The 18,158-nt window shown below is 45.1% G+C and overlaps 2 protein-coding genes across 6 annotated transcripts in view; both read right to left on the bottom strand.

The window, feature by feature from the left end:
- NPM2 (nucleophosmin/nucleoplasmin 2) overlaps positions 1 to 8,055 on the bottom strand; it is a 42,667-nt gene extending 34,612 nt beyond the window's left edge. Inside the window, exons 1-3 of one of the 2 annotated variants that reach the window (XM_058289826.2) lie at positions 7,479 to 8,055; positions 7,243 to 7,328; positions 6,978 to 7,103 (exon numbers count right to left, since the gene is read on the bottom strand). In XM_058289826.2, coding sequence (XP_058145809.1) covers positions 6,978 to 7,103; positions 7,243 to 7,328; positions 7,479 to 7,527 — 261 coding nt within the window. In that variant the 5' untranslated portion in view covers positions 7,528 to 8,055. The remainder of the gene's footprint in view (positions 1 to 6,977; positions 7,104 to 7,242; positions 7,329 to 7,478) is intronic. The other variant, XM_058289827.2, reaches the window with a different exon arrangement.
- An 8,306-nt stretch (positions 8,056 to 16,361) lies between these two features.
- XPO7 (exportin 7) overlaps positions 16,362 to 18,158 on the bottom strand; it is a 71,486-nt gene continuing 69,689 nt past the window's right edge. For all 4 annotated transcript variants that reach the window (XM_058289825.2, XM_058289824.2, XM_012525821.3 and 1 more), the window contains exon 28: positions 16,362 to 17,978. In XM_058289825.2, the coding sequence (XP_058145808.1) occupies positions 17,885 to 17,978 (94 nt within the window). In that variant the 3' untranslated portion in view covers positions 16,362 to 17,884. The remainder of the gene's footprint in view (positions 17,979 to 18,158) is intronic.

Genomic DNA, 18,158 nt, shown 5'->3' with positions numbered 1-18,158 from the left:
TTGAAAATCAATAAAGATTATTCACCATATAAAAGAATAAGGAAAGAAAAAAGTCATTTAACCAGATGTAGAAAAAAATTGACAAAACTCAACACTCATTCATGATAAAATCACTCAACAAATAGAAATAGAAGCGGATCCCCTCGGATATAGGACATGTATGAACATCCTTCCTATTAGTTAATGTTGAAAACCAGAATACTTTCCCCTTAGCATCTGAAACAAGGCAAGGATACCCATTCTTAACACTTGTGTTTCACATTGTACTTGAGGTCCTAACCAGTGCAGTAAGGCAAGAAAAAGAAATGCAAGGCATATATATTGAAAAGGAAGAAGTAAAACTTTTTATTTACAGACAACATGAATATATACATAGCAAATTCTAAGAAATTTACACACACACATACGCAAAAACTCTAGTAGGACTAATATACAAATTCAAAACCAGGTTGGGTGATACAAGGTTGATATACAAACAAAACAAAACAAAAAACAAAACAGTGTTTAACTATATACTAGCAATGAACAAGTATAAAATGATGAAATTTTAAAAAATATCTTTAGCATACTTAACACCATACACTACAACTAACTCCAAATGGACTAAATATAAGGGCTAAAACTATAAAACTTCTAAAAGAAAACAGAAGTAATCTTCATGACTTTGGGTTAGGCAATAGTTCAAATCAAAAGCACAAGTGACACACACACATGAAAAACTAGATAAATTGGGCTACGTTAAAATTAACTTCTGTGCTACAAACAATATTAAGAAAGTGAGGGAAGCAGATGTGGCTCAAGCAATTGAGCTTCCATCTTCCATATGAGAGGATCCTAGTTTGATCCCCAGAGCCTCCTGGTAAAGGTGAGCCAGGCCCATGTGGCGAGCAATGCAGCAAGATGATGACGCAACAAAAGAGAGACGCAGGGGAGAGGCAAGGCGAGATGCGACAGAAACCAGGAACTGAGGTGGTGCAAGTGACAGGGAACCTCTCTCCCACATTGTAGGTCCCCAGGATCAAATCCTGGTGAAGCACAGAGGAGAAAGCAAGAAGAAAAGACAAAAAAAATCCACACCACCACCAAAAACAGATACAGAAGAGCACACAGTGAATGGACACAGACAGCAAAAATAGCAGGAAGCGGGCAGGTGGGGGAAATTTTTAAAAAAGAAAGTGAAAAGACAACCCATGGAAAGGGAGCAAATATTTGCACATCATATCTCTGGTAAGGGATTTGTATGTGGCATATATAAAGATCTCTTAGAAATCAATAATAAAAGGACAAATAACCCAAGTTTTCAAATGAGCAAAGGATTTGAATAGTTATTTCCCCAAAAAAGATAAACAAATGGTCAATACGCACAAGGAAAGATGTCTGACATAAGTAGTCATTAGGGAAATGTAAATAAAAACCACAATGAGATACCACTTCATACCCACTCGGAAACTGCAATCAAAAGACAACATCAAGTATTGATAAGGATAGGGAGAACTTGGACCCCTCATGTTACTGGTGAGATTATAAAACGTTGTGGCCACATTGGAAAACTGTCTGGAGTCCTTAAGATGTTAAACAAAGCTATCTTATGACCCAGCTATTCAATTCCTAGATATATAACCAAGAGAAATGAAAACATATGTTCACACAAAAACTTGTACATGAAAGTTCCTAACGGTATCAAATTGTGGTAAATCCAACCAATGTAATACTATTCCACCATAAAAAGGAAGTATTGGTACATGCTACAACATGAGTGCACCTGGAAAACATTATGCTAAGAGAAAGAAATCAGTCATAAAGAGATCATATGTTTTACGATTCCATTTAGGTGGAATTCCAGAACAATCAAATCTAGAGAGACAGAAAGTAGATTAGCAGTTGTTGGCTGGGGGTTGGTGGGTATGGGAAATGAGGAGGACTGCTAACTGGTATATGGGGTTTCTTTTTGGGGTGATGAAAATGTTATAAACTTAGATTATGGTGATGGTTGTACAACTCTGAATATACTAAAAGCCTTTGAACTGTACACTTTAAATAGGCGAAATTCATGGTATGTGAATTATACCTCAATAAAGATATTTTAAAATACCATTTCCAATAGCACCCTGCACCACGAAATATGCTGCAGTAAAATTTATAAAATAAATGCATGACCAGTACACTTAAGTCTACAAAAGTTTGCTAAGACCAATTAAAGAAGACCTAAACAAATGGTAACATGTATCGTGTTTATGGTAAATGGCTAAGATGTCAGTTCTTCCCAAGTAATCTATAGGTTCAATACACTTTCTTTTTTTTAAAGATTTATTTTTATTTATTTTTCTCCCCTTCCCCCCCACACCCCAGTTGTCTGTTCTCTGTGTCCATTTGCTGTGTGTTCTTCTTTTTGTCTGCTTCTGTTGTTGTCAGTGGCACGGGAATCTGTGTTTCTTTTTGTTGCATCATCTTGTTGTGTCAGCTCTCTGTGTGTGCGGCGCCATTCCTGGGCAGGCTGCATTTTCTTTCGCACTGGGCGGCTCTCCTTACGGGGTGCACTCCTTGCACATGGGGCTCCCCTACGCGGGGGACACCCCTGCGTGGCACGGCACTCCTTGCGCACATCAGCACTGCACATGGGCCAGCTCCACACGGGTCAAGGAGGCCCAGGGTTTGAACCGCGGACCTCCCATGTGGTAGACGGACGCTCTATCCATTGGACCAAGTCCACTTCCCCAATACACTTTCAATACAGATTCCAGCAGGCTAGGTTTTTTTGGCTTATTTGTTTCTAGAAGCCAGGGGACTCTGCAATTTCTATGGAAATGCTAAAGATCTAGAATAACCTAAACAATTTTGAAAAGGAACAATGCTGTAGGACTCACACTACCCGTTTTCAAGACTTATTATAAAATGACAATAATCACATCTGTACAGTATTGCTATAAAAGTAGACAGATTAATGGAACAGAATTGAGTATAATAATGCACTACACATATGACCAATTGATTTTTAGGAAAGATGTCAAGTTAATTCTAGAAGGAAAGAATAGCCTTTTCAAAAAAGGTGCTGGGAAGTGGAGTTGGCCCAATGGATAGGGCGTCCGCCTACCACATGGGAGGTCCAGGTTCAAACCCTGGGCCTCCTTGACCCGTGTGGAGCTGGCCCACGCGCAGTGCTGATGTGCGCAAGGAGTGCCCTGCCACGCTGGGGTGTCCCTCGCATAGGGGAGCTCCACATGCAAGGAGTGCACCCCATAAGGAGAGCCGCCCAGCGCAAAAGAAAGTGCAGCTTGCCCAGGAGTGTCGCCGTATACACGGAGAGCTGACACAGCAAGATGATGCAACAAAAAGAAACACAGATTCCAGGTGCCGCTGACAAGAATGTAAGTGGACACAGAAGAACACACAGCAAATGGACACAGAGAGCAGACAAGTGGGGTAGAGAGGGCGGGGAAGGGGAGAGAAATAAATAAAAAAATAAATAAAAAACAAACATACCTTTAAAAAAAAGGTGCTGGAGCAACTGGATATCAATTGGAAAAAAAATGTATGCCTACCCCTTACCTCATGCCATATACAGAAAAATAGATCATCGACATATATAAGAGTTATAGTAATTGCACTTCTAGAATAAGACTTAGAAGAAAATGTTTGTGACTTAAGTTTAGGCAATGATTTCTTAGACTGGATACCAAAAAGACAAATCATAAGAGAAAACGAAAACTAAATTGAATTCCAAAGTTTAAAAATTTTGCTCTTTAAAAAGACTATTTAGAAAATAAAAAGACAAGTTACACACTTGGAGAAAATATTTGACAGATATTTCTGATAAAGGACTTATATAGTACAGCAATTTGGAAAATGGTTTTGCAGTTTCACATAAAGTTTAACATGTGTTTCCCTAATGATCATTCATTCCACTCTTAGGTATTTACTCCAGAGACACGGAGATATATGTTTACACAAAGACCTGTACTGTATCCTTTATAGCAGCTTTATTCATAGCAGCTTGAAACTGGAAACAATCCAAATGTCCATCACCAGACGAAAGGCTAAAAATCATGATACATCGTGATAAATCTATGCAAGGGAATATCACTCAGCTATAAAAGGAACACCAAGATAACACGACCTGTGTGGAGCTGGCCCACGCGCAGTGCTGATGCGCGCAAGGAGTGCCGTGCCTCGCAGGGGTCTCCCTGCGTAGGGGAGCCCCACGGGCAAGGAGTGCGCCCCGTAAGGAGAGCCGCCCAGTGCGACAGAAAGTGCAGCCTGCCCAGGAATGGCGCCGCCCACACGGAGAAGTGACATGATTCCTGTGCCGCTGACAACAACAGAAGTGGACAAAGAATACGCAGCAAACAGACACAGAGAACAGACAACCGGGGTGTGTGTGTGGGGAGAAAGAAATAAATAAATCTTTAAAAAAAAAAAGTCTCAAGAGCATTATGCTAAGTGAAAGAAGCAGGGCACAAGATACTACATTCTGTATGATTCCTTTACATGAAATTTCAGAAAAGGCAGAACTGTAGTTACAGAAAGTAGATCAGCAGTTGCCAGAGGCAGTGGGAGGTGGAAGGGATTGACAGCAAAGAGGTACCGGGAAATTTTTGGAGATGAACATTTTCTCTATCTTGATTGTGGTGGTAGATACACAATTACATGCATTTGTCCAAACTCATCAAATTGCACACTTAACCCTGGTGAATTTTATTGTGTATGAAATGACATCTAAATAAAACTGATAAAAAATGGATTCAAAGAAATAGAAAAATCGGAGTAGACCTGTAACCATGAGATACATTATAATAGTTTAAAGTCACACCGGCCCCAGAGAGGTCACTGATTTATTTACTCATTCATTATATATGGAGTTCATACAATACACCAGATGGTATTATAGAGGTAGATACTGCCAACGAAACAAAGTTCCTGCTCTCTGGGAGTTTACGTTCTGGTGGGGAGAAAGACAATACACAAAAGAAAACCGATGCTAGGGATGGGTCCTGGGCTGGGGAGTGGGGCGTGGGCTGGCAGATGGAAGGGGTGCTGTCCGCGGTCGAGGGAGACCTCTCTGATGAGATGACATCTGAACACAGACTGGACTGGAGGGAGGGACCGGGCCATGGGATACGCAGGGGAATAGTAACTGCAAAGGCCCTCAAGAGGGGGCATTGGGCGTTTAAGGTGCAGCCAAGGAGGCCAGTGTGCTTCGAGCCGCGTTAGGGAGGGGAGAGTGGGAGAGGCCGAGGCCAGCGAAGCTGCCGCAGGCCAGAACGTACAGGGCTCGGCGGCTGGGTTTTGGGTCTCCTTCTGAGTAAAATGGGAAGCCAGCGAGCAGTGTTTTAGCAGAGAAGCAGCGCGAGCCGGCTCGTCTAGCACCGACTAGACCAGGGGTCAGCAAACTTTTGCGTAAAGGGCGGGAGTGTAAGTATTTTAGGCTCATGAGCCCTATAACTCTGTCCAGACTACTCCCTGCCCCACCGTGCTGCAGAGAGAAAGCAGCTACGAGCCCTATGTAAACAAGTAAGCACGCTGTGTTCCAGTAAAACTTGGTTTCCAAAAACAGACAATGGAGCTGGACTTGCCCTGTAGTTTTCTGCCCACCCCCTCCCCTCGGGGATAGACTGCAGGGGGACACGAGCGGAGGCAGGTGGACGACGAGGTAGGAGACCCTGCGACAACACCGAGCAGGAGGCCAGGGCAACCCGGACCTGCTGCGTAGAGCAGGCGAGACGTGGGACGCAGTCAGATGTGGGCATATCGTGAAAGCAGCGCCTGCAGGACTTGCTGGTGCATCCGATATGGGGTTTGAGAGAAAACAGGAGATTGTCCCAACTAATTGGAAGAACAAAACTGCCGTTCACCGAGAGGATCAGGTTTGAGGGAAAGCTTATGGGAAAAAAAATCAAGGCCTTGGATATGGACATGAGTCTGGGGTATCTGTTAGATATATTGAGTAGGTAGTTGGATATAGGACCCATTTGGGTAATAGAGACGTTGGGTTTAGAGACACAGATTTCAGAGTTCTCATTTTATAGATGGTCTTTAAAACCAGGGGAGTGCAGGAGCTCTCCTAGGGAGGGCTTGTAGATAGAACATAGATGCCAGGACAGGCTTCTCCCAAACCCTCGAGGACAGGTCATCATAATATTACGTCCACTGCTCCAAAGAAAAGGAGATAAAGGAAATTATAGGCCAACCTCACTCATAAGTTAAAGAAAAGTCTTATTAGCAGAACAAATCTAGAAACGTATAATATGATTAAGTAGTTTTTAATCTCAGGAATGGAAAGCTGGTTGATTATTCTATTAATATATTTCACCACATTAACAGCTTAAAGAAAAAAGCACCCATGCTGCTATCAACAGAAAATCATTTGATACAATTAAACCTTCATTCATGATTAAAGAGAAATGATAAAAGCCACCTTTTTAAAAAAAAAAAGTCAGTCTACTGTTGGGTGGACATTCACCTGATTTAAGTATTTGGCAGATTTAAAAGCATTCCCTTTAAAAATAAGGAATGAGACAAGAATGTCCATCCTTACCACTTCTAACTGATACGATACTGGACGTCCTAGCCAGTGGAGTAGGACAAAAAAGAAAAGACACAAAAACTGCCATCGCTCACAAACAACGATTCCGTACATAGAAAACCCAACATAAATGATTAGAATTAAGAAGGCAATATCTGGCTACACAGTCAGTGGGTAAACCAGGGCTCCTGTCGCCAGCAGCGGGACATACAGACACGCCCCTCTGGAGAAGGGGTCATCTAACGTGGCCAAGGTGGCACGGCTAGTGAGGGGTGAGGCTGGAATGGGGACCAGGGCCCCCCGACTCCCGAGCCCAGGCTTTCAGTCTTAGCTTAGACTGCTCTTTAGCACGGGTGAGTGGAAGCACGGCCAGACCCCACGTCTGTGTCCAGTGCCCCCAGGGGGTGCCGCCAGAGCAGGGGACAGGATTGTCCTAAGCCTGCAGGGAAAGGCTCACCATGGGCAGGACGGCCGCCTGCAGCGAGGCCAGGGTGACGGGCCGCTGCTTCTCGTCCGCCTTCTTCGCGGGAGGCAGGATCTCCACCAGGTTCCTCTCCTCTCTGGCTTTCTCCCCCAAGCAAATCTGAGCGGGGTTGGAAACACAGGCACCTCATCACCCCGAGGGCAGTGGGGGAGCCCCGTTCTCAGCTGTGGGGAGCAGAGAGGCCCCCTCCTCGTCTGCAGGCTCGCGGGCCTGCTCCCCTGCCTGGGAGGGCACCCACCGTCCTGAGCAGCAGCTTGCAGTCCAGCTGGCCCTCCACCTGGGGCTGGAAGGTGCAGCTCCTCTGCTCCTGACTGAGCTCACAGCCTGCGGAGGGGCAGAGGAGGGCAGGTGGGGGCCGGGAGGCGCCCCTTCCTCCCCGCCAGCCCCACCCTCTCGGGGCGCCGGGCGATGGTCAGCGCGCCCGCCAGCGCCGGCCCCTGCTGGGGACAGAAGCGAACCTGGGGGCTGACTCACCCCAGAGCACGCTGGTTCCTGCCTTGTCCTCTCCGCTGCTGCGATTCATGGTGCATTAAACTCCTGCGGGACACGCACCAACCGACCCGCCGTGCAGCCCAGGCCTGAGCGGGAGGCGCGCAGAGCAGAAGGGCTTCTTGCACCAAGGGACAGTCAGACCAGCGCCACGCTCGGAAGGCTGTTCTGGGGTGGCCTGGCCTGCCTTTCGGGGTGCGGCCCTCCCTACACACTTGGGAGCGCTCTGGGGGGGGGAGGCAGTTACCCTGCGCCGGGGCCCCTCGCGGCCCCGGCCCCGCCCTGCCCCTGCTCCGGGCGCTCAGGCCAGCAGCTCCCCCCCGAGCTCGGGTGCCTCGGAGGCGCGCTCGTGCCACCTCCCCCGCCGCCTGCGGCCGGGGCGGCCCGCACCAGGCGGTTATGAGGCCCCGGGAGGGCGCAAGTGGGCGCGGCGCGCAATCGGGAGCACCTGGAGGGCTCGCGCAACCCCGCGGAGCCGCCCACCGCGCAGCTCTGATTCGGCAGGTGGGCCGAGGGAACGCGCTTGCCCCACGGGGGTGCAGGTGAGGCTGGTGCCCGCGAGGGGCGCCGCGCGGAGCCCGGAGCGTGCGCCGAGGCCCGCGGCTCTCCAGCGCCCCCGAGCGGCAGCCCGGCCCGCCGCGCGCCCCCTGCCCGCCACCCGCCGCCGGGGCCCCGGCTCCGCGCTTCCAGCCTCGCCTCCTTTCCCGGGGCCCCAGGAGGCGGCCCTGACCGAGGGCCAGGGGGCCTTCCCGAGACCGCGGCCTCCGGAGAGGGACCCCAGGGCGATGATGCCTCCCGCGGGTGGGTGGGTGCGGGACCGGAGAGGCGCGGGCAGCAGCTGGTGAGGGCGGCAAGGGAGGACGCGAGTTTGCAAGGACCAGGCAAGAGAGCGCAGGCGCCAGGGCTCAGGGATGCGCTTCCGTGCCTATGTGGGCGGGGGGCAGCCAGGAGGAGCAGGGGTGTCAGCCAACCCCCTTCTCAGTCCTACTCCCAAGACACCTCTGTCTGGAAGTCAGAAATAACCAGGGGTCTCTCTCATGGCATTCTTATCCTTCACTCTCACCCAGGAAACTTTTCACCAGTAGCCTCACTGCAACCCTGCCTGGAGCTTCCGCTGTGCAGGAGTCAGCTTTCTTAAAAAAATTAACTTTATTGAGAAATAATTTACATACAACAAAATGCTCCCATTTGAAGTGTATAGTTTGACGAATTTTGACAGATCTATATCCTTGTAACCATCATCGTAGTCAAGATAAAATATCGACTATTCCCAAAAGCATTCGCTTCCCTTTGCAGTCAATTGCTTCCACCACCCCTTCCGTTGGGTTGATGGTGATCCGCTTTCTGACACTACGGATTAGTACTGCCTGTTCTAAAGTTTCACGTAAGTGGAATAATACAGAAAGCACGTTTTTTGTCTGTCTTTGTTGTTGTTCAGCAAAATGTGTTTGAGATTTATCCATATCGTTGCCTGTATCTGTAGTTCATGTCTTTGTAGTGTTGAGCGGCATTCCATTGTATGAATATGCCACAATTTGTTGATTCAGTCACTTGTTGATGAACATTTGGGAAAAACTCCAGACTTAGGCTATTATGAATAAAACTGCTATGAACATTTCAGAGCAAGATTTGGCATGGTAAAACGTATGTTTTCATTTCTCTTGGATAAACTCCTACCTAACAGTGGAGTAGCAGTTACATGGTATATATATGTCTACCTTTAAGCAAACCTGCCAACCGTTTTCAAAGTGGATGTACCATTACGCATTCCCCTTAACAATACATGGGAGTCTCAGTTGCTCCGTATCTTCTCTAACACTTGAGATTGCCAATCTTTTTCGCCATTCCAGTGGGCTTAGGGTAGCACCTCATTATGGTTTTATTTTATTTCCTTGATGACTGTGATGTTGAGTGTCTTTTCATGTGTTTATTGGCCACTTATATATTTTCTTTTGTGAAGTGTTTTTCATATATTTTGCTCATTTAAAAATAGAGTTGTTTGTTTCTTATGATTGAGTTGTAGGGGGTTCTTATATATTCTGGATACTTGCCCTGTGTCAAATATATGTACTCACAGATTTTTTTCCACTCCAGTCTCTTGCTTGCCTTTTTAATTTTCATTAGTGTCTTTTGAAGAGCAGAAGTTTTAAATTTTGACTAGGTCCAATAATTTTTTTTATGGTTTATGCTTTCGGTCTCTTACGAAAGCTTTGCTTAACCCAAAGTTGTGAAAATTTTCCTCTAAGTTTTCTTCTAGAAGGTTTATAATTTTAGTTTTGACTTTTAGATCTATGATCCATTCTGAGTTAATTTTTGTGTATGGTTTCAGGTTAGGGTTGAGGTTCAGTGGATATCCCATGTCTCCATTTTTGGAAAAGACTATCCTTTCCCTATTGAATTACCTTGGAATCTTCATTGAAAATCAGTTAGCCATATATGTGCCAGTCTATTTCTGGATTTTATTCTTTTCCATTGTTCTTGAGGTCTAATCTAATGCCAACACCACATTCTCTTGATTACTGTAGTTCTATAGCAAATAGTGTGAGTTCTTCAACTTTGTTTCTCTTTATTAAAAATATTTTGGCTATTCCAGATCCTCTGTATTTTCATATAAATTGTAGTTGGCTTATCAATTTCTAGAAAAAAATCTTCTGGGATTTTTATTAGGCATTGTTGAATGTGCAGATCAATTTGGGGAGCACTGTTATCACAATATTTAGCCATTCAACCCACGAACATGTTAAAATCTCTATTTATTTGTCTTCTTCAACTTTTCTTAGTAATGTTTTATCGAATTTAATGGATAGCCCTGGCACATGTCTTATTAAGTTTATTCCTATATATATATATATCATGTTTTTGGATGCTATATAAATGGTATATATTTTAAAGTTTCATCTCCTTATATAGAAATAGTTGATATTTTATGTTGATCTTGTATTCTGTGATACTGCTAAATTAAAATATTAGTTCTAATTGCTTTTTGAATCCCAAGGCATGTCACTTGTGAATATACTTTTACTTCATCCTTTCTGATCTGTATGCCTTTTTTTTTTTCTTGTTCATGCCTGCTCTGGTTACAACTTTTGGTACAATGTTGAACAGCAGTGGTGAGAGCTGGCATCCTCTCCTTGTTAATGTTCTTAGGGGAAAAATATTCTTTCATTATTAAGTATGCTGTTGGTGGTAGGCTTTTTGTAGCTGTCCTTTATCAGGTTAAAAATATTTCATTCTACTACTACTTTGCTGAGAGTTTATCAGGAGTGGATGCTTAATTTTGTCAAATGCTTTTTATCAAATGAGATGATGAATTTTTCTCCTTTATTTTATTTATATGGTGCATTTCATTTAATGATTTAAAAAAATTTAAGCCAACCTTGCATTCCTAAAATAAATTCTTCTTGGTCATGGTGTCTTATCCTCTTCACACAATTGCTGGATTTGATTTGCTTATATTTTGTTAAGGATTCTTACATCCATGTTCATGAGACAGTAATCCAAAAGTTTTTTCATTTTTTGTTTTTTCCCTTGTAAAGTCTATGTCTGGTTTTGCTATCAGGGAAATGCTTATTTCATAAAATGAGTTGAGAAGTGTTCACTCCATTTCTGTCTTTTGAAGTTTTGTGTAATTGGCATTATTTCGTCTGTAGAAATTAGCTCTGGCCATCTTTCAGATGTTCTGCCTGTAAGAGCAGGGAAATTCCCTTCCATTCAGACTCAGCAGGCATGTTGCCCTCTCTATGGTACTCGCATCCCCCTACCACCCGGTGCTTCTTTCTTGATTCAGTCACTGCACCAAGCCCTTTCCCTTTTCCTTATTTTGCCCTGTGGTGTGCAACCTAATCCACAATCCCAGAGTATTCTCTGGGCATGCCGAAACTGTGGCTTTCCTCTAAGGGGTGTCTGTCCCTGTGGCCCCTGTTCCCCCATTCCCTATGAGTACCTTTCTTCTAACTTCCCACTGTAGCTTCCAGACTGTTCCTCCTTTACCCTCATGTTTAAGCATTTCCCCTTTCAACCATGCTCTCTGGTTTCTGTTTCCACCATCCCAATGAAATTGCTTTTGCAAAGGTTTTCAATGATTGCCTTCAGCAGGCAGGAGGGAATAGGTTAGGCTGTAGAAACAACACCTAAATCTCAGGGGTTAACATGAAGAAAACACTTATGTTTTAGGTCCACTGTGTGTTAGCTGTGGGGCTCTGCCCTTCAGTCACTCAGGGACCCGGACTGTGGAAGCTTTCAAGCTTTCCGTCAGTGGAAAAGGCACATGGCAAGTTAATGCACTAGTTCTTAAAGTTTCCTCTTGGATATCACACCCATCACTTCCACTAGTATTTTATTGACCAAAGCAAGTCACATGGTCATACCTCACCTCAAGAAAGGTAAGGGAAGAACAATCCTACCATCTGCAGAAGAAAAGCCAGAAATATTTGATGAACAGTCCTAATTAGCTTCTAACATTTAAATCTGATGGGCACTATTTTTGTGCTCAGTGTTCTTGGCTTGTGGTATCTGATACAGGTGCTCACTGCTTCTGGAAAGTTCTCGTACTTCTTGGTTTCTGGAAGAACAATCTTTGATGACTCTTTTTTCCTTTTCTTTTCCCAAACATGCTGCCTCCCTCCGGTTCTATCCCCAGCTCAGTGCTCTTCTTACTCTTTACAATCTTCTCCAAACTCAGAGTTTCAGTAGTCACACTTATATCTTCATCTCCAGCTTTTCTATGTCTGGAAATCATGTCTCTTCCAATCTCTCCAACCTGATCCTTCCCTTTGTTCTCCGGCTCAGTCACTGATCCCCACATCCTATTCTGGAAACTGAAAGTCATACGAAGATCTTCTTTTTCCTTTACCCTCCACTTCTGGTCACAAAGTCCTGTCGATTCCACTTCCCTTAATATTTCTCAACTGCCTCCCTAGAGTCCTTGTCTTGGTTTAAGTCCTTTCCCACTAACTGGTCTCTTCTAATTCATCTACCACACTGCTGCACGAGTGTCCTTTTGAAGCAAGGACTGATCACGAGGCTGCTTTGCATAGTGGGCTTTGGAACTTAACTGCTTTGTAGGACCAAACCTCTCTTGCTGTGCAGCAAGCAAAGCGCCCCATCCGGCATGCAGACACCTGCAGGTTGCACTCTTCCTCCAGACTATTTGTGCAATTCTTAGAAAGGTACACGATGTTTCATGCCTAAACGTTTTCGCACTCGTGAATTCCTCTGCGTGAGTGTTCCCGTCTTCTTCGAATGGCTTTGGGGTTCCCCTTGGGGCGCCTTCCCCGTACATCCTTTTTAGCCTGCCCATTCCACTGAGTTCTTCCAAGGCCGGGTCCAAGCCCCGAAGGCTGCGGATTCAGGGTGTGAACTCGGCAGAGCTGGCGCCCGAGGGCGGCAGGAACTCAACTTGTTCGCCCAGAACCTCAACGCAGCCCGCGAGGCAGCAGGTTCCCAGCGGTACCACGGCCGACGCTCGCGCCCGCGCGGGAAGGAGCCGACTACGCCTGCGCGGGGCGGGGCAGGGGCGCGTCCGCGCGGAACCGCTTCCGGGGCGCCGGGGCGGGGCGGCCCTGTGGCCGCGCGAGGGCTGCTCGCGGCTCCCGCGCGGGGCGCGCGGCTGGCGGGCTCCACAGGGGCGCCCCCGCGCCGGTGGTTCCCACTCTCCCCTCCTGACACGTCCTTTCCCTTGGTGGTGGCCGTCCTCCTCGGGTCCCTCCTGTAAGCTTGTTCCGGGACGTGGAAGGGGAGATTAGTAACACCGCAGATAAACATGGGAGTCGGCCGGAGACTCGAGGGACCGGGGCGGCAGGGGACGATCGGGAGGGAGTGCGGCTCGGCTGGGTCTTGACTGGAATAGGTGGGCAAATGATACGGAAGTTTAGACTGAGAAGAGAGGGCTGTGCAGACCGGAAAAGGCGTGAAGTAGGGACTGGCGGGGGAAAAAGCGCAGTCTCGTCCGTCAGGTTGCGTGGAGGGGTGCCGCCGCAGCGCTCCTAACCTGGGGTGCTTTGTCGTATACGCTTCAGGCTGCAAGGTATTAAAGGGGCGGTTAATTCATTTTCTGATAAATACAAATTATGGCATGCCATACTTTTCAGAATTAAACGTGGTTTTACTTCCGTTATCTTAGTAGGCACTCGTAACCATATTCCAGTTGTATTAATTCAGCTCCGAGTGAGATGACTTGCCCTCATTTGCAAAGTACAGTGAGTCTTAAGGATTTGGGGAGATGGCTTGGTTTTCTCTTCTAGACAACTCTTAAGATTTTCCCACCCTTTTTAATATTTGAGCATATTTTCTATCAGACTCTGAATAACACGGCCCCTCTGAGCAATGCACAAGGCCAAATCCACTGTTCATCAGTTTTTATTCCGTGACAGTTTGATTGTCCTCCAGATCTTGAAGCCAGACATGCTCCGACTTCCTTAATTTTCCAGTATTCCAATATTATCCCAATAGCAGGGACTAGGAGATTCTCCATGTGTTATTTTTCACTCCTTTGTAACCTAATACTGAGATGGTTTGAGCCATGTAGGTGAGGCTGCATGCTTAAGTCTGTTACCGAGTTCTCTGTCTTTATGGTTACCAATTTAAAAATATCATTGTTGAGTATGGTGCTTGTGTAGGTACTGTTCTCTTCGGAGTCAGTTTGTACTATTTAAGGATCTCACCCACAGAAAGCATAAGGGTGGTAAGGGATTTTCCTTGCAAGTGAAGAGGTCTGCTTTTGAGTTTTTCTGTTGCTGTCAAAAAGGTATCTAGCTTATAGAACATAAGCAGATATAAAGGACAGCAGCCAGGCTGTCCTGAGAATAAGGATTTTGTGAGGAAGGGATATATTATTGCAAACTTGATTTCATCCTCCCTCCGATTATCTAATGTCCCATTGTCTGAGTTGACCTAATGTTCCTGAGACACACCAAAGTGACTAACCAGTGAATTCCAGGGTGCCTAAGACACCCAAGATATATGTAATGGACCCAGAAGACGTTCTGTAAGGCAGGAATACTCTTAGATATTGTCAACCATCTAACTGGCAGTTGCTTAATTATGACCGATGACGTGTTTATCCTTTTCAAACTTACTTAAAAAGTGTTTAAGGAACTAGGACTTTAACATATTATAATCATTTACATTTCTCGAGGCCTAGTTATAAAATTTATGGCTTTCTTAGGTTCCCTGTAACTGTCTTTCCTTGTATAGTCCTGATCATGGATATTTTGGAGATCAGTATTTCTGTACTTGGTTGCAATTTCATAGGATACCAAAACATTTCTGTGTGTGGTGGGAAGAAGGGGAGTCCTTGAGAATAAGCTCATGCTTTGAAGAATGTAAAGCTATTATTTTTTAGTAGGTTGTCATTAGAAAATTGACACTTCTGAAAGTCATTACTGCTTAAAATCTAAAAACTTAAAATTGTGATCTTGGAGCAAACCTTTTTCATTTGTCTGATTTACATTTAAGTGGGGATAACCCTTATTTGGGTTGAGCCAGCAAAATAGAGAGATAGTCATACGCAGTAAATTTAATAGTACAGTGAAGAATTTAGGTATTCTGTCAATGTGAGGTCTAGTCTGCCAGTTAACACCGTCTAGAGACAATTGATTGAACACAGTACCCAGTACAGCCCAGGAACTCCCAAATAAACTCTTGTTTTAACTGAATAAAACCTCCTACATGACTTCTGGGGAACCAACGTTTAAAGATAACTAGCTATCACATTTATTAGGGTTAATCATGAAGTGCTGATAATTGACCACCCAAATTGTTTTGGGTGCCCCCTTGAATAACCGCCAGTGAGGGTGACAGCTGTACTATTTGTAGAGTTTGATGGAGCTGGGGGAGATTTTTTACCATGGCATCTTGTTGTGACTGGACTATGCTTAGGAGATCACCATCTTGGAGTTTTTTGCCTCTAAAATTGTTTTTGTGGAAGGGAAGGGAGAGGTGTGGAGTTCTGCTGATCAACTATCTTCCCAGGGTAGAAGGGGAAAGGGGGCTCTTCTTCAGTACTGATGCGAAAGTGATTTTCTTTTGCCCCAGGATTAGAATTCCAGGTCTTCAGAGCATATGAATGGAGTGTTCTGAGTATCAGTGAAGCTTCATCATCTTATATTTCCATTAGGCTTGATGAAAGAACTTGGCTAAGATGATAATCATTTTTGCTTTCCAGCCACCAGAAAACAATTATTTTTGCCTTTAAAGTCACTTAGGACTGGGAAGGTCCTAACCAGTCCTCCCCAGACTAAAAAAGGCAAACAAAGGTAGTAGGATATCTAATCAGGTGGACAAGCATGGTGCACAGAGCCTGAGATTCACTGGCTATTAAGGTGCAGATACCTACCTGTCTGTATTTTAATGCTTCTCGGCATTCCTGGCAGTGACAGTCCCTCGCCTTTAGGTGCCACACGGTAGAGGATTAGAAGCAGTCCCTGTTAACTATAACGGTCTTCATTTGATAAATCTGGTCTGTGAAGTCTGAAACTATTCTCTGAGATAATGTTTGCCCTTGAACTTGTCAAGGTCTCCATCTTACATCAGAGGACCAGGTGTCAAAAGAGTAATAAGACTGGGCTTTCTTGGATGACTATTTCTCTGTTGGTAGCCATGTTTTTACTTGGGGATAGTAAAAAAGCCAGATGGAGTGGCTTCACTTTTATGGTCTTGGACAATAGCATATGCTAAATATATCAACACAACTAATCATATTTCTAAAAGAAACTGAGTCAGACTGTCCAGTGAGAAAAAAGTTAATTTTATAAGGTTGAGGGGCCCTGCCATCCACTGACTTTCAAGAATGAATGTTTCAAATATCTTCATGTGATTAGAGTTCGTCACGTCCCTGTAGACACACTAGACTTGATTGCTGAAACCAGGTCAATAGAAACCATTGAAGTTTATTGGCGGTCACAATGCTTACACTGTATGCAGCAAACACCCTTACAAGTCTATCCGCAACCTGATCACGCAAGAAAGGATTCACCACACAATCGCCAGAGAAGGAAAAAAAAAAAATTAACAGGCTTGTAGGTTTGTTGGGTTGGGGAGGGGGGTGAGGAGAGAAATAAAAATAAAACCTAATTGATGAATGTCCCATGGGCAAGAGCTGAACTAGAGATGCAAACAACTAGCAGCAACAATTATGGAAAAAGTACAAGGCAAATAGCTTTCTCCATTAATTTTCCTCTGTAGGTTAATTTTTTAATATTCAAAACATTTATTATGGTTTTCATTTTATAAAAATGTATATTTTTAAAGGGGGGGATGGTAAATACTTCATGCTAGGCAGACCTTGTTATTAAGAACCCCTTCCACTGTAGTAACCTTCTCCAGTTCATACATTCATGAGTGCAGGGTATATATATAAATATCCACACGCATACATCCACACGCACTGCCTCGAGGGCTAGGGAAGACGAAGTCATGGGCCACACGCAATTGGGCCTCTGGTGGACTCATCCAAGTTGCTCAACAGCAAAGCAACTGGCTTAACTGCTGCTCTTAGGTTGCCACTTTACAGAGACCAAGAACCCTAAACACACAGTTACAGTCAGACTGTTTTAAAAGCAAGAGGCATCTGTCTGAGGATGAGGGTAAGAATAAGTGAGAAAAAGGATGGAGATAAAAACACCAAACACTTTTAGCTGGAGTTGTTTTGTCACTGCAAGAGGCCAGGGGACCTAGGGCAGCATCTCTGGTTATTGGGGGAGGGATGGTGCTCTGGCATGGCTTAGAGTTCCTAATAACAAGGGCTAATACAGTCACAGGAAGTGATCGTTTTGGGGCGAGAAAAGGGCAATAAGAAAAAATATACATTTGGAATTTTTACCTTTTTTTCTTTTTTCTTTTGCCTCTCTACACTTGTGTCACTAAATATATCTCTGCACTTTCATACATCCTTGTCCAGTAAAGCTTCAGGCCACTGGAATACACATTTTCTTCACTCGCATACACAACCCCTCACATCAGCATTGGTGCACTAGACTCTGTAAAAATTTTTCAGTCACACTTTTTGTTTTTAAACTTGAGTCAATATAAACCTTGTTCAAAATGTTATGAAAAAATGTACATGTTTATACAAGGCAGGTTGTGGCAGGACTCTGGGGGTTCTCCCCGCTTCGGTGGACCCAGGAGGGGGTGAGGGGGCTGAAGTCTCACACCCTTGTGTTGCTAGCTGTTCCCACCACCCTTCCCGCCCAACCCCCCAGGAACCAGCAGTGCCCTGCCCCCGCAGTGAGTGCACACACACCCTATTCCCTGGAGAAATCGCTAGTTGACCATTCCCCCCACACCCTAGAGGAAGGAGCAAGGATCAGCCAGGCCTTCTCCCTTGTAATTGTACTCCCCTCTGGGCCAGACCAAAGGGACGCTGCTCTGTACAGGTAGAGTCCAAGGAGGTGTCAGCTCATCATGTCATTGCTATTCACGCCATAAGTGGAATTCTTCATCGAGTCGTTGACTTCTCGACGGAATGCTGACAGGTTCTGGGTGAACCTGCAGAGAGGATGCATGTGGGTTGGGGGAGTAGGGTGGAAGGGAAAGGTCTTTGCCTAAAACGTTTTTAGCAGAGAAGTGGCTACTAAGCAGCAGAATGTATGAATTGATGAATTCTGTTTCTAAGGTAAGCTACCGAGTCTTAAGACTACAATGCAAAGTTGGGCTACTTCTGCCCCC

This window comes from Dasypus novemcinctus, chromosome 29, assembly GCF_030445035.2.
Source record: "Dasypus novemcinctus isolate mDasNov1 chromosome 29, mDasNov1.1.hap2, whole genome shotgun sequence".
Taxonomy (NCBI): Eukaryota; Metazoa; Chordata; class Mammalia; order Cingulata; family Dasypodidae; genus Dasypus; species Dasypus novemcinctus.
The sequence above is the reverse complement of the archived record's forward strand: the minus strand, read 5'-3'. Positions and strand labels throughout refer to the sequence as shown.